This window comes from Saccopteryx bilineata, chromosome 3 (assembly GCF_036850765.1).
Source record: "Saccopteryx bilineata isolate mSacBil1 chromosome 3, mSacBil1_pri_phased_curated, whole genome shotgun sequence".
Taxonomy (NCBI): Eukaryota; Metazoa; Chordata; class Mammalia; order Chiroptera; family Emballonuridae; genus Saccopteryx; species Saccopteryx bilineata.
Genome location: NC_089492.1, coordinates 239328493 through 239345839, shown reverse-complemented (window position 1 = coordinate 239345839; position 17347 = coordinate 239328493). Strand labels below are relative to the sequence as shown.

Below are 17347 nucleotides of genomic sequence, written 5' to 3'. Positions count from 1 at the left end.
AATGACTATGAAAGCATTCCATAATTAAACTGCAGTGACAGTTACAGAACCTTGTGACTATATTAAAAACATTGAATTATATACTTAAGATAGGTAAACTGTATGGTATGTGAATTACATCTCAATAAAGCTGTTAAAGTTTTAAAAAGACAAAAATAGAAAACCCTCTTTATGCCTCTTCACATTGCAAAGGCTACAAATAAAACAAGCATATGTAAAATTTAAAAAAAGAAAAAATTACACATTTAGAAATATTTTATATAAAACTCTCTTACCTCCACCTCCAGTGCTTATTTCTACTTCTGTAGAATCTCTTTCCAAACTCCCAGCACTGCTAACAATATTCATTAAATGGATCGCAGTCCAAGCAAAAGGCATGCGGTATTTCCCAAGTCTTTGGCAAAACTGATCAGCTTGACTTTTCAGCTTCTCCAATTTTTCCTTATTCTGCAAAACAAAACTTTATACATTGTATGATTATGCTAAAATAAATGAATTAAATGCTATTTCATAATAAATAAACAGGCAGGTTAAGAATTCTCAATTCTCAGCAAAGATGAAAAGACAATCTGTATCTTTCAGGGATCAATTAACAATGTATTATCTTTTTTTTTTTAATAAGTGAGAGGCGGGGAGTCAGAGACAGAATCCCACATGCACCCTGACCAGGATCCACCAGCAAGCCCCCTACCAGGCAATGCTCTGCCCATCTGGGCTGCTGCTCTTTGCTCAGCAACTGACCTATTTTAACACCTAGCAGGCTTCCCCAAACTATGGCCCCGCGGGCCACATGCGGCCCCCTGAGGCCATTTATCCGGCCCTCCACCACACTTCCAGAAGGGGCACCTCTTTCATTGGTGGTCAGTGAGAGGAGCACTGTATGTGGTGGCCCTCCAATGGTCTGAGGGACAGTGAACTGGTCCCCTGTGTAAAAAGTTTGGGGTCCTAAGGCGAGGCCATGGAGCCGTCCTCAGCACCCAGGGCCAACTTTGCTTGAACCATTCGAGCCATGGCTGTGAGAGGGGAAAAGAAAGAGAGAGGGGGGGGGGTAGGGAAGCAGATGGTCGCTCCTCCTATGTGCCGACTGGGAATCAAACCTGGGACTCCCACATGCTGGGCCAATGTTCTACCAATGAGCCAAAAAGCCAGGGCCTAACAGTGTATTATCTTAACTATTGAACAACCTCAATCTGTTCTACAGATGTAAGCAGAGAATAAATCTTTGAAATTTTTGTTTCAGATTATCTCCTCTTCAGAGAAAAGAAAGGAGAGGAAGTGTCAAACATGTTTATGCATTGTGAGTACTATTTTATGAAAGGAAACATAACCATGTTTTGGCCAACAACTGCAAACTACAAAATATTCTAGGTCATGACTTGTTAATTTTAAATATTCTAAAGAAGATGGAAGCAGTTGAGCCAATTTGAAAGAGACCCTAACTTATACCAACCATGAGGTGGAAGTGGAGGCACAAACAGGCCAATAATAAGCCCAGAGTAGTAATAAAATAAGCAAAGAAGAGAAAGTATTTTAAGAGGACTAAATCCTAGAAAAAGACTAATGATCCAAATAGTATATGTCTATTTGGAAGATATCCTGGGACTGGCCAACTTTAAGAGTATTCCTGAAACAAACACTAAGGTGCCCTAAAATAACCAACCAATGGTCCAAGATTGAAAATCTACACCAATACCTCATATATTCTTTCCATACAGGATATCTATTGGTGAGGTATACTCTAATGACAGTGTCCTACTTTAAGACTCAGGGCTGAGAAAAGATGAAATTATAGCTAAATGCCAGAACTTTTATTGCTATACCTATTATACCTTAAAAATAGGTTTTTGCTTTAAGAGTCCAGATATCAAGTGCACTTAATTCTATCAGTTTATGTAAATACATGAGAAGTATGGAACAAGCTGCTATTATACCTATGAGCTCCATATAACAGAGCAAATTTAATTTGTAAAATGACAACCTCAGAAAGCCAGAATACTTTAACCCTGCTTTCAACCAGACAGTCAGGGATCAAAGAAGATTATTATGTGCTCAGATCTGCCTATAGTAACAGAAAAGACTCAGTTCTTATTTTGAATCTTAGATAAATAGAAAGCAAAACATCTTCTAGCTTGTCAAGCATACCTCTCCTGGTTGTTTCAAGTGTTAGATCATATGTTCAAATATCCAAGATCACATGTTATTCCTATAGCTAACTCAAGGTGAGTTACCTACTGTTGACCAATTATTTTTGCTTTAAAACTTTATCCAAATTCTAGATATTAGTCACTTAATGGCAAAACAGAAGTTATATTTTCTATGTTTACCATATTCTTAATTATCTACAGCTAAGCAGAGGCCTAGAATATTTCTGTTTTGCTAGGAAAACTTCCATCAATATAATTATTCTGTAAATATAAAAAAATTATTTAGGAAGTAAACTGAATTAACTTAGTTTCCTACAAAAAAATATAAAGAATGTATTAGTATTTGGTGAAAGAATAGCACAGCACATGATATAGGCTAGGTAACAAAGCAAATAAAGAAATTGAATAGGTCAATAGAAAAATGAATTACATTCTTTAATATGCTTTATATAATATTCTCCCAAATTTTAATTAAGGAGATTAGAGGCTATTTATGGTCAGGTTAGGAAACTTGTGGGTAATAGGAGTGACCAGCAATGAATACAAAAGTGGGGGAAATAAGAGGCATGACATTTTATACCTTGGTGGCATCTGCTTCTTTGAAAATCATATATGGTTCTGCACACTCTCCAATGTCTCCTTGCTGTAGAACTTTTTCTAGCTGTAAAAGGCAAAAGTTAAAAATTAAGTAAAAATTTTTTAAAAAGCTATCAGCATGGAATGCAAGGATGGTTCAACATATAAAAATTAATCAATATAATAAGCCAGATCAACAGAATGACAGAAAAACCACATGATTATCTCAATTAATACAGAAAGAGCACTAAGGCAAAATTCAATACCCTTTCATGGAAGAAACACTCAACAAACTAGGAACTGGAGAAAGCTACGTCAACATAATCAAGGCCATACATGCAAAGCCCACAGATAACATCATATTTATTGGTAAAAGACTGAAAGCTTTTCCTCTAAGATCAGGAACAAAATAAGGATATTCACTTTTGCCAATTTTATTCAACATAGTACTGAGAAGTCTTAGAGCAACTGAACAAGAAAAAGAAATAAAACATATTCAAATCAAAAAGGAAGAAATAAAATAATCTGCTTGCAGAAAATATGATCTTTTTTACAGAAAAACCTAATATTCCACAAAAACCCTTTAGAAATAATAAATTAATTCATCAAAATGTTAGGATACAAAACATGCAAAAATCAGTTGCATTTCTACACACTAACAATGAGCAGTTAAAAAAATTTTTTTAATAATTCCAGTTATAATAGCAAAAAGGATAAAAATACTGAGAATGAACCAAGAAAGTAAAATATTTATGAAAACTATAAAACAGGGTTAAAAAAAAATTGAAGAAAACACCAATAAATGGCAAGACATCCTGTACTCATGAATTGGAACACTTAATAAAGTTAAGATGTCAATACTACCCAAAGCAATTTACAGGTATAATCAAAATCCCAATAATATTTTTTACAGAAAATTATCCCAAATATAATACATCCCAAAATTCATATGAAATCTCAAAGGACCTTGAATAGTCAAAATAAACTTAAAAATGAAAGAATGAAGTTGGAAGCCGAAGATTCATAGTTGTTAATTTCAAAACTTAATACAAGGCTACAGTAATCAAAACAATGTGGTACAAACATAGAGATGTACATATTGATCAATGTAACAGAACAGAAGCCAGAAATAAACCCTTGTATATATAGTAAAATAATTTTCAAGAAGGGTGCCAAGACTATTCAATGAGGAAAGGACAGTCTTTTCAACAAATAGTGTTGTATAAGTACCGCACGCTAACCGATTGCGCCACTGGAGCTCCAAGTAGTGTTAAAAAAAATTGAAAAAGGAAAAAAAAGACAACTTTAATATCCAAATGCAAAAAGTAAAGTTAGACCCTTATACCTTATATCATATACAAAAATCCACTCAAAATGGACCAAAGGCCTAAACACAGACCTAACACTATAAAACTCTTAAAAGAAAAGTAGGGCCTGACCAGCCGGTGGTGCAGTGGATAGAGCGTCAGAATGGGATGCAGAGGACCCAGGTTCGAGACCCCGAGGTCGCCAGCTTGAACGTGGGCTCATCTGGTTTGAGCAAAGCTCTCCAGCTTGGACCCAAGGTCGCTGGCTTGAGCAAGGGGTTATTCAGTCTGCTGTAGCCCCATATGAGAAAGCAATCAATGAACAACTAATGTGTCACAATACGCAATGAAAAACTGATGATTGATGCTTCTTATCTCTCCGTTCCTGTCTGTCTGCCCCTGTCTATCCCTCTCTCTGACTCTCTCTCTGTCTCTGTAAAAAAAAAAAAAAAAAAAAAAAAAGGAAAGTAGAGAAAAAGTTTCAGGTCAATGTTTTCTTGGATTAGAGATAAGAAAAAAATAAAAGCAGACTACAGTAAAAATAGATAAATTGGACATCAAAATTGAATGAAAGTCCATAAATCAAATCAAGTGTATACAGGAATTTGGCCGATAATAAACTTGGGAGAAGGGGGAGGAGCTGGAAGCATCAACTCCCATATGTGCCTTGACCAGACAAGCCCACGGTTTCGAATTAGCGACCTCAGCATTTCCAGGTCGACGCTTCAGAGTGTGTTTTTTTGTTGTTGTTGTTTTTTGTATTTTTCTGAAGCTGGAACCGGGGAGAGACAGTCAGACAGACTCCCGCATGCGCCCGACTGGGATCCACCTGGCATGCCTACCAGGGGGGGCGACACTCTGTCCACCAGGGGGCGACGCTCTGCCCACCAGGGGGCGATGCTCTGCCCCTCCAGGGCATCGCTCTGTAGCGACCAGAGCCACTTCAGCGCCTGGGGCAGAGGCCAAGGAGTCATCCCCAGCGCCCGGGCCATCTCTGCTCCAATGGAGCCTCGGCTGCGGGAGGGGAAGAGAGAGACAGAGAGGAAGGAGAGGGGGAGGGATGGAGAAGCAGATGGGCGCTTCTCCTGTGTGCCCTGGCCGGGAATCGAACCCAAGACTTCTGCACGCCAGGCCCACACTCTACCACTGTGCCAACCGGCCAGGGCCTTCAGAGTGGGTTTTTAACAAGCAAAATAAAGATTGACTTAGAGAGCATGCTGACAGCTGTTCTGGGTTTGGGGGCTCAAGGTGGAGGGATTGAGCAAAAACAGAAAAATAGAGAAAAAACTCATGGTCACAGAAAATAGTGTGGTGATTGCCAGGGGGAGGAGGGTTGAAGTGGGAGGACATAGAGAAGGGTATGGGAGGATAAATGGTGATAAGTGAAGACTTGACTTGGGGTGGTGAGCATACAATACAGTATACAAATTATGTGTTGTAGAACTGTGCATCTGAAACCTATATAATTTTGTTAGCCAGTGTCACCCTTAAAAATTCAATGAAAAGAAAAAGAGTAGGTTTTGTACCTTACCAGTAGTGGCACAGCAGATAGAGCATCTACCTAGGATGCTGAGGGCCCAAATTCGAAACCCCAAGGTAACTGGCTTGAGCACATGGTCGCTGGCTTGAGCAAAGGGTCACTGTGCTTAGCTGGAGCGCCAGGTAAAGGCATGTATGAGAAGCAATCAATGAACAAATTAAAAATGCCACAACTACGCTTCTCATCTGTCCCCCTTCCTCTCTCCTCCCGATCTCACTTTCTCTTTCTATCGCAACAAAGAAAGTAGGTTTTGCAAGATGAAAATTTCTAGAGACTACTTACACGACAATGTGAATATAGTGAATACTGAATTGTATACATAAAAATGACTAAGATGATATATTTTATGTGTATTTACCACAATTTAAATATTAATAAAAAGTCATAAATTCATCTCCACTTAATAGAATATCAAAGTACAAAATTTAAAAACACAAATCACAAAATAATACTCTTAGGTGGTCAATACAGTAGTTTCTACTCATCATTTGTCTCCGAAATGTCTCACTTTACTCATAAAATTTTTAATGTTTCTAAAAAGGAAATGTAAATATAATTGAATGAAAGTCCATAAATCAAATCAAGTGTATATAGGAATTTGGCCGATAATAAACTTGATAATACAAATCAGTGAATGAAGGATATACAAAGAACTCTTACAAGTTAATAATAACAATCCAACAAAATGGATATTACACATATATATATTTTATATATAAGTGTATATATATTTATACACATAGGTATATATATACATAGGTGTATTATGTATATATTACTTAAAACTTATGTACCTTATGTACACTTAAAATTTGTGGAATATAAACTCATAGATACATGGAACATTTTGATGGTTGCCAGATGGTATGGGAGTTGGGTTGGGTAGAAAAGGCTAAGGGATTATGATGAACAAATTGTCAGTTATAAAAATAGTCATAAGAACCTGACCTGGTGGTGGCGCAGTGGATAGAGCGTTGGACTGGGATGCCGAGGACCCAGGTTCGAGACCCTGAGGTCGCCAGCTTGAGCGTGGGCTCATCTGGTTTGAGCAAAGCTCATCAGCTTAGACCCCAGGTCTCTGGCTCAAGCAAGGGGTTACTCGGTCTACTGAAGGCCCACAGTCAAGGCACATATGAGAAAGCAATCAATGAACTACTAAGGTGTCACAACAAAAAACTGATGATTGATGCTTCTCATTTCTCTCTGTTCCTGTCTGTCCCTATCTATCCCTCTCTCTGACTCTCTCTCAGTCTCTGTTAAAAAAAAAAAGTCATAAGAATGTAAAGAACACCATAGGCAATACAGTTACTAGTACTGTAATAACTATGCATGCTGTCAGTTGGATAACAGACTTGTTGGAGTGGTCACTTCATTAGTTATATAAAATATCTAATCACTAAGTTGTACACCAATAACTAATATAATATAGTATGCCACTGTATTTTAAAAACATTTTTTTATTTTAAAAAAGAAAAAACTATTAAAAATAATTGAACTATGGATTCTTTATTTCTGGGAATAATTTGTATATTTTATGTATATTATACTAAAATTACTCACAAACAAGTTCAAAATGAACTATTCCCAACTCTCATCCCCTATGGCAACCATTAAAATGTCCTCTGTATCTATGAGTTTAAATTCTACAAATTTTAAGTATACATAAGATACAAAAGTTGAATAGCAATTAGCAAAATAGGATATCCAAATGGCCATAAATTATTCAACATTCTTAGTCAATAGGGAATCACAAATTAAAACCAAATTGATATAACCCTGCAGATAAACTAGAAATAAAATAGAACATATACTAAAATATTTAATAATATTAAAGTGTAAAATACAATAAAATATAATAATAGCAAGTGTTAAAGAAGAACTAGAACAACTAAAATTCTCAACCACTACCAATGGGATTGAATCATGTTGGAAAACTGATTGTTCCTCCTAAAATTGAAGCTATAATAACACTATGATCCAGTAATTCAATACTTATCAATACATTAAACAAAAATGAAAACATATTTTCACAAAAAGTCATATGTGAGAATGTTTATAGCAGCCTTACTTAAAATCGCCAATGTCCAACAATTAGAATAAACTATAATATATTCCTATAACAGAATATTATACAAGATGAAAAATAACAAACTACCACTAGATGAATCTTAGTCATAATTCTTTAGCACACCAGGCACAAAAATATATATTACATGATTTCTTTTCTATGAAGTTCAAAAAGAGGCTAAACTAATGTATCGTGATAAAAGTCATAATAGTAGGAAGGGGCAAAATAAAGGCTGTGGGTAATATTCCATACCTTGATCTGGATATAGGTTACATAACTGAGTTAAGTATGCTAAAATTAATGAAGAGATATAATTTTGCATGTTACTGAAATAAAAGTTTTTAAAGACACCTGACCAGAAGATGGCAGAGTGGATAGAGAAAGCATCGACTTGGGACACTGAGGACCCCAAGGTCACACTGGCTTGAGTGTGGGCTCATCCGGCTTGAGTGTAGAGTCACTGGCTTGAGCGTGGGACCATAGGCATGACCCCCTGGACTCTGGCTTAAGCCCAAAGGTCGTTGGCTTGAAGCCCAAGGTCACTGGCTCTGCTGGAGCCCCTCAGTCAAAGCACATATAAGAAAGCAATGAACAATTAAGGTGCCACAACTACGAGGTAATGCTTCTCATCTCCCTGTCTGTCTGTCCCTGTCTGTCCCTCTCTCTCTCTAAAAAAAAAAACTTTATAAAGAAAAGACAATGAATTTCTATATACCAATGATAATACTGTATAACTTAAAATTTAAAAATTTTAATGATATTTACAATAGAATCAAAATTATCAAATTATGAGGCAAATATGAGAAGAAAAGACCAAAAAACATGGAGAGACATACATGTTCACTGACTAAAAAACTCAATAGTTTAAAGATGTCAACTTTCCCAGCTTGATCTGTATATTTAACGCAATCCCAGTCAACATCCCAGCAAGACAAAACAAATAAACCAGTGAAACCAAAAAGGAATGCAGAAAAACCACCTCAGAAATTTGAACACTTGATTTATAACAAAGGAGATTTTGCAAAAATAGCATGGAAAAAAGTAAGCTTTTCAATAAATAGTGCTGTATCATTTTGCTATCCATATTTGGGGGAGGAAAGAATAAGATTTTCATTTGTATCTCACTGTAAACACAAAGGTCAGTTTCATATGGATTACAGACCTATATGTGAAAGTTAAAACAATTACTCTTACAAGGGATTACTTATGACAATCATGTTCTTGACTTTGGGGGAGGCAAAAAATTCATTCACAGAATACAAAACACAGCCATAGTGGAGAGGAAGGTTGATAAATTAGACAATGTGTAAAACCACAAACTGGTTCATCAAAAAATAACATTTTAGAAGAAAGCAAGTACAGGGTAACAACACATGAGGAATAAAACTAACCAACAGCAAACTAACATCCAGAATATATTAACAATTCCTACAAATCAATAATAAAAAGTCATAACAACCCAATAAAAATATGGGCAAATGATTTCAACAGGCATTTCACAAAAAAGAATATTCAATGGTTAATAAGCATATAAAGATGGTCCCATCAATACAATCAGAGAAAAATGCAAATTAAAACCTGTGAACACCAGGCCCTGGCCGGATGGCTCAGCGGTGGAGCGTCGGCCTGGTGTGCGGAGGACCCGGGTTCGATTCCTGGCCAGGACACATAGGAGAGGCGCCCATTTGCTTCTCCACCCCCGCCCTCCCCTCCTTCCTCTCTGTCTCTCTCTTTCCCTCCCGCAGCCAGGGCTCCATTGGAGCGAGGATGGCCCGAGCGCTGGGGATGGCTCCTTGGCCTCTGCCCCGGGCACTAGAGTGGTTCTGGTCGCGGCAGAGCGACGCCCTGGAGGGGCAGAGCATCGCCCCCTGGTGGGCAGAGCGTCGTCCCCTGGTGGGCATGCCGGGGATCCCGGTTGGACACATGCAGGAGTCTGTCTGACTGTCTCTCCCCGTTTCCAGCTTCAGAAAAATACAAAAATACAAACAAACAAAAAAAAAAACAGTGAACACCAGAATGGCTATAGTTAAGAAGACTGACACATAACAGTTTGGAAAAAGTTTAGAAATAGTTAAATCACTCTGAAAAACTGATGTATTTATGCTAAATATATATCTACACCAGTGATTTTCAACTGGGGAGCTGCAAGAAATTTTAAAACATGCAATTCCTGACTATTTAATCAGGGCACCTCTTTTCCAGACTATCAAATAAGAAAATGACAACAGCCAACACGACAACAGTCATCTGGTGTGAATGCCATCTTGAACCACAAATATATATATATGGTATATCATATAGTAGAGGTGCATCTTATTGGTCAAATTGCATAATAAGGTTAATTCTTGGTACCAGAAATCTTTATATTCAAGTATAGGCACCTGAGTTTTTTTTAAAGTCACTTTGGAACAAAAAGGGTAAGTAATTACTTTTTTTTTTGTAAATCAGTCAAAATTTTACCTATTTTTGGTCAAATCAACAAAAAATATACATTTTTCATGTGTTGCAGAATTTTTGTGATTAGTTTATGTGTGCCATGAGATGAAAAGGTTTTAAATCACTGCCCTAAGCTAAGTAGCTTAATAGTCAACTTTTAGGATTTGTGATCTTTATTCTTACTTGACTGACAGTCAAGTCACAATGTTCAATAACTTCATAATTCAGATGTTAGTATTTATATTATTTAAGAACTCAATAATAAAAGTATGGTATAGCTCCTGGAATGGTTAATTGTATAGGTCAATTTGGCTAGGCTACAATGCCCAGTTGTTTGATCAAATACCAAACTAAATGTTGCTGTGAAGGTCTTATTAAGAGGTTATTAATATTTAAATCAGTAGACTCTGAATATAGCACATTATCCTCCATGATGTAAGGGGGCCTCATCTAATTAGCTGAAGGCCACAGAGCAAAGACTGAGGTTTCTCTAAAAAGGCATTCTCAAGTCTACTTGCCCGAGTTTCCAGTACGCTGCTCTGTACCAGAAAAGACTACATCTACGCTAACCTGAATTTCCAGCCTGCCAGCCTGGCGTGCAGATTTCAGACTTGTCAGCCCCCACAATCACATGAGCCAATTCCTGTGTGTGTGTGTGTGTGTGTGTGTGTATGTGTGTGTCCGTCCATCCATTTTACTGGTTTGTTTCTATGGTCAACCTGACTAACATGACCATTAACTCAAGAAAAAAAATTGGTAGCACCTATTGTGTGTTAAAGAATATTAAGATATAATAAATAAAGGTAAAATCTGTCCCCATTTAAAGCCGCAACACTGACAGGGAGACAAGTATACAGACACTACACAAATATATTTAACATCATTCTCACCTTTATTACAAGAAAAACATCTTGGGAAGGATAAGTGATAGAAAAAATAGCTGATCTTGCCAGGGTGGTAATGGCAGCAGGTGGTACATGTGGGCGTAACATTCCTTTCATCTGCTCAGAATTCAGGTCAAAATAAAAGTTTTCTGAAATCTAAAAAATACAATCATATGTTAAATTTTTAAATCTGTACATTTTATAAAAATTCACAAAAATTATATATACCCAATCTTAAACTATTACAGATTTTAAAATATTCTTCTATAACATACAATTTATCATATATTTCATTGACCAATTTTTACATATCTAAATCAAAGCAAAAGAAATGTACAAACTACTTGGTAAATATAATACAATACATGTAGTCTAAAGAAGTATATCCCAAGCTCTTATTATTAGAAATGTAACGTCTAGGAAATTATTATTGAGACGAATTGCTTCAAATTGTCTTTTTAAATTATATGAATATCTTAGGACCCAGCCGGTTGGTTCAGCAGTACAGCATCAGCCCAACATGTGGATGTCCCGGGTTCATTCCCAGTCAGGGCATACAGGAGAAGCAACCATCTGCTTCTCCACCCCTCCCCCTCCCTTTTTCTCTCTCTCGCTTTCTCTCTCTCTCTCTCTCTCTCTCTCTCCCTCTCTCCCTCCCGCAGCCACTGTTTCATTGGAGCAAGTTGGTCCCAGTTGCTGAGGAAGGCTCCATGGCCTCACCTCAGGCACTAAAATAGCTCAGGTGCCAAGCAACAGAGCAACAACCCCAGACAGGCAGAGCATAACTCCATGGAGCAGTGGTCCCCAACCCCTGGGCCACGGACCAGTACCGGTCCATGGGCCATTTGGTACCAGTCTGCAGAGAAAGAATAAATAACTTACATTATTTCCATTTTATTTATATTTAAGTTTGAACAATGTTTTATTTTTTAAAAATGATCAGATTCCCTCTGTTACATCCGTCTAAGACTCATACTTGACCCTTGTCTTGGTCACATGATACATTTATCCGTCCCACCCTAAAGGCCGGTCCGTGAAAACATTTTCTGACATTAAACCGGTCCGTGGCCCAAAAAAGGCTGGGGACCACTGCCATAGAGGGCTTGCTGGGTGGATCTGGATTGGAGCAAATGCAGGATTCTGTCTCTCTGCCTCCCCACTTCTCACTTAAGAAAAATTAAATAAAAAATCATAACAATATCTCAGCAGTTTTAATTTAGCAAATATAAGTTGCTAAAGCAGAGTTCCACTGCAAAAAAACATAATATTTTGACAGCAGAAGTCACTGAAGGCACTTCAAGTTTCTACTATACCTTAGGCTTAAAATATAAAACTAAGAACCTGACCAGGCAGTGGCACAGTGGATAAGAGCATTGTTGTGGGATGCTAAGGACCCAGGTTTGAAACACCAAGGTCACTGGCTTGAGCGTGGGCTAATCCAGCTTGAGCACAGGGTCACCAGCTTGAGCGTGGGATTAATGACATGACCCCATGGTCGCTGGCTTGAGCCCAAAGGTTGCTGACTTGAACAAGTGGTTGCTGGCTTGAGCAAGGGGTCCTTGCTCGGCTGGAGCCCTTGGGTCAAGGCACATATGAGAAAACAATCAATGAACAACTAAGGCGCCACAATTATGAGTTTTTGCTTTTCATCATTCTCATTTCCTGCCTGTCCCCCTCTTCCCTAGTTTAATATATATATATATATATATATATATATACACACACACACACACACAACACACACACATATATACATATATGTATAAAATTAAGAAATGCTGTGATGAGATAGCCTACTGTAAACTCTGATGGTAAAACTAAGAGCAGTACTTCCAACAGAATATTTAAAACACACATAAATGATCTGTTGTCTAGTGAGAAATTAAAAACTATGTCAACAAAAATTCACTATCATCCTCATTGGAATCTTTTATAGATTGCCTAAAATGCTTTTCTTATTGTGTATTTTCTATTTCTTCAATTAAAAGAAAGTTTTTTCTGCTATTGGCTTTTTAAACTCTTTCAATGAAATGAAAACTAAGTATCAACTAAATTATTTCACAATAAGAAAATACTTAACATCTTAGATTAAATTTCTATTTTCCCATTTAAAAGATCTATGTTTAATAATTTTAAAAAATCATTGCTTATTTATCTTATAAAACAACTTAAAATCCAGTTTCTGAAACATATGACAAAAAGATGATGTTTAAATCATATAACCTTACCTTTTTCTTTTCCTTGACATCATATAAAGCCAAACTTGCAAAAATGGGTTCAATTTCAATCTCAAACCTTTAGGAAAAAAAATGAAGTAGTTTAAAAATAAATATAAAATACATAATTGAAGAGAAATTCTCATTCCAAAAATAATCTCAATATCCTGTACTTTTCTACATTTGTGCTATACCATATGCTACCCCTTCTTCTTGAAACACATTTTTCCAGGCATATCGTTCAGTTTATATCAAACATCCCCTTCTCTACGTAATCTTTCTTAATTTCTCCAGCTACAAGTAATTTCTGCCTGAAAGCTGATGCATTTTAAGTCTATTTTCTGACACTAAGCATATTCCAACCTATAATTTGGTTACTTATATACGTGGATATGTTAGATCTTAAACTTTTAAGTAAAGACCTAATGTTTTCTTTTTCAAATTATAAATTACATATTCAGTGTAAAAAATTTAGGAGATACATAAAACTATTTGAAAGAAAACAAGAGCATCCAAAATTCCACCACATGGAGAGAGCCAAAATTAAGTTAATGCCTATCCATCCAGACTTTTCTCCGTGTATAAATGCACTTAAGTGGGTCATTTTTTAAACAAAGAATGTCATTGTATATATATTATAGTTTGCTTTTTTAACTTGATATTTTATGAATATATTTCCATGACATAAATATTAATTTTACTATAATTTTAAATGCTAGCATACTGATTTTCATTACTTATTTAATAACTGTATATGCTTAAGCTGAGATGTCTAATGGACTTCCCCAAACAATGACTCCATTTAGTAAACATTCAGTAACTATCTGCTGAATAAAACAAAATGTAATATGAGGTTATTGAAATGCCAGAGCAGTGGTTCTCGACCAAGGATTAATTTCCTCCAAGGAGAATAGCTGGCAATGTCTGGAGATGTCTTTGGTTATCATTACTGAAGGAGTATCAGTGGCAATTATTGAGCAGCGGCCATGGATGTGGCTAACCATTCTACATTGTATAGGAGAGTCCCAGACAACAGACAATTATCTGACAAAAGGTCAATATTGTTTATTTTTGTAGCACAAGGCTATTAGTCAAAGTTCTTGGAGGAGAAAGACAATATATTTTCATTGAGTTAAGAGTTTAATAAAAGGCCATTTACAAACATTTGGACATAATTTAAGGAAAAACACTACAGAGAGTACTATTCCCTGAAAATAGCAACAGCAGCAAGTCATTACCAACCCCTGACCTAAAAAAGAATGTGAAAATGGTAACTAAAACTTAGAAAAAATAGCTGTATAAAGGACCCTTCACAAAAACAGTGGCCTTGGGGATAGGGAGGCAACCAATCAATACAAAAACTTGTATATAAATGTCCTAGCAAGAATATTCAAAATGTCTTAAAAAAACAACAAAAACCAAAGGTCCTCAACTGAAGAATGGATAAACAAAATGTGGTGTATGCATCCAATAGACTACCACCCAGCCAGTGTATACCCTGAGTGAGTTGCATAATATTATAACTCAAGACAGCTGCTATTTTTAAAAAAGTAAAAACAACCCAAATGTTCACCAACTGATGAATGGATAAACAGATGTGGTATATACACATTAGAATATTACTCAGTCACATAAAGAAATGAAGTATTGATATATGCTACAACATAGATGAACCTTAAAAACAGTATATTATGTGAAAAAAGCCAGACACACAAGGGACCACCAAATATTGTATAACTCTATTTATATAAATTTTGCAGACTAGACAAACTCCTAAAATCGGAAATTAAATTAGTGGTTGCCAGGAATGGGAGTGACTACTACTTGGTATTGTAGTGGGCTGAATTGTGTCCTGCCCCCAAATTCATAACTGCCAATGAGACTATATTTAGAGATAGGGTCCTACATATATAGAGAGAGATAGAGAGAGAAACAGACAGACAGAAAGGGAGAGAGATGAGAAGCATCAACTCATAGTTGCAGCACCTTATTTGTTCATTGATTGCTTTCTCGTATGTGCCTTAACTTGGAGCTGCGCTCCAGATGAGCCAGTGACCCTTTGCTCAAGCCAGCGACCTTGGGTTCAAGTCAGCAACCTTGGGCTTCAAGCCACCAACCTTTGGCCTCAAACCAGCAACCATGAGGTCATGTCTATGATCCCACACTCATGCTGGCAACCCCACACTCAAGCCAGGTGAGCCTGTGCTCAAACTGGCGACCTAGGGTTTCAACCTGGGTCCTCAGGATCCCAGGCCAATGCTCCATCCACTGTGCCACTGCCTGATCAGGCAATAGACAGGGACTTTATGGGGGTACTTATGATTAAATGAGATCATAAGGGTGAAGTCCTAATCTAGTAGGACTGGTGCCTTTATAAAAAGAAGAGACACTGGAGACAGCTCTCTGTTCATGTGGAACACAGGAAAAACCATGTGAGGGAACAGCAAGAAGATGACCATCTGCAAGCTAGGAAGAGAGGTCTCACCAAAAACCAATCCTACCAGCACCTTACTTGTCACCATCTCCAAAACTGTGAGAAAATAAATGTCTGTTGTTTAAGGCACCAAGCATATGGTATTTTGTTATGGAAGCCTGAAATGACTACTAACAGGTAGGGAGTTTCTTTCCAAGGTGATAAATATGTCCTGGAGTTAGCAGCAATTGTTGCATAATTCTGAATATGCTAAAAACCATTGACCTGAACAGATTAAAAGGGTGAATTTTATGACATGTAAATAGTATCATAATAAAGCTATTTTTTTAAAAAAATTTTTAAGTCAGGTGTCCAGATAGTCAAAAGACTCAATGTACTAGCCTGACCAGGCAGTGGCGCAGTGGATAGAGGGTTGGACTGGGATACGGAGGACCCAGGTTAGAGACCCCGAGGTCGCCAGCTTGAGCGTGGGCTCATCTGGCTTGAGCAAAAAGCTCATCAGCTTGGACCCAAGGTCGCTGGCTCGAGCAAGGGGTTACTTGGTCTGCTGAAGGCCTGAGGTCAAGGCACATATGAGAAAGCAATCAATGAACAACTAAGATGTCGCAATGAAAAACTAATGATTGATGCTTCTCATCTCTCTCCGTTCCTGTCTGTCCTTATCTATCCCTCTCTCTGATTCTCTCTCTGTCCCTATTAAAAAAAAAAAAAAGACTCAATGTACTAAATCTAACGGGTTTCTAGATAAATCTAATTAAATATATAAAGGATTAGCTTTGAAAGAAAGAAAATTGCCTTTGTTATCTATCCATAGAAGTGGTTTGTCCTTATCAGTTGCTTCTTTCAGAGAGCACTATGAATTGAAACTTCTTTTTTCATAAGTCAGAACTAATAACTAACTAACATGATAGAATGAAAAAAGCATTGCTTGTTTTTCAGTTACTGGATACAGAATAATGAGTGTGCCAGTTAACTTCGGCTAATGTTTTTGAAAGCTGGTTTCCTCATTTGTAAAATGAAGAAAATAATATCTACCTCCTAGAACTCTGAAGATGGCATGAAACAAAATAAGATAAAGCACTTTGTGAAGATTAATGTGAATATACATTTTTTAAAGAAGGAAAAAAATACATACTTCAAAAATCTTCAAAAATACAAGCCTACCATGTAACAAATAAACATTCAATTCTTTAAGGAAAAGAATACTCTGTCTTTATTTTCCTCGGTCCAAGAATAATATCTGATGATACTAAAGGAAGGTGTTTCAGTGAATGTTTTTTCAAGTTGTAAGACTAACTACACTACTCACAAAACTTAGAAGATATTTCAAAATGAATATGAAGAGATAAAATATCCCCTAATTTTTGAGTAATATATAACTATGTTAAAGAGTCATCTTTACCTGTGAGCTAAAAATGCTCTAAATCTCAGCTTTGGGAGAACAATACTTCTCAAAAGGACACCGTAAACAAAAGGATATAATGAATGATAAAAATACTCACTTGAGTGATAAACATTTTACAAGAAGTCTTTGACCAAAATGTTCTTTGGGCACATCGGGCACACTGAGTCGTTCTATTGGTTCTTCCTACAAATTGACAAGCAACACCAAAATGAACATACTTATCATATTTCAATCCTTTATAATTTCCTTAAAAACTTACTCTATTAATGCTTTCAGTCATCATAATTGAACATAAAATTGACTTCAAACAGAAGTCATTAAATCATAAATGTGCTAA

General features: G+C 36.7%; 1 protein-coding gene across 12 annotated transcripts in view; it reads right to left on the bottom strand.

Annotated features, from left to right (window-relative positions):
- The window catches only part of DOCK7 (dedicator of cytokinesis 7), a 254205-nt gene that overhangs the window by 191065 nt on the left and 45793 nt on the right, over positions 1 to 17347 (bottom strand). For 7 of the 12 annotated variants that reach the window (XM_066269015.1, XM_066269018.1, XM_066269019.1 and 4 more), the window contains exons 7-11: positions 17108 to 17193; positions 13184 to 13250; positions 10962 to 11111; positions 2725 to 2805; positions 282 to 447 (exon numbers count right to left, since the gene is read on the bottom strand). In XM_066269015.1, coding sequence (XP_066125112.1) covers positions 282 to 447; positions 2725 to 2805; positions 10962 to 11111; positions 13184 to 13250; positions 17108 to 17193 — 550 coding nt within the window. Of the gene's footprint in view, positions 1 to 275; positions 448 to 2724; positions 2806 to 10961; positions 11112 to 13183; positions 13251 to 17107; positions 17194 to 17347 lie in introns of all 12 variants that reach the window. The other 5 variants (XM_066269012.1, XM_066269013.1, XM_066269016.1 and 2 more) reach the window with 1 other exon arrangement.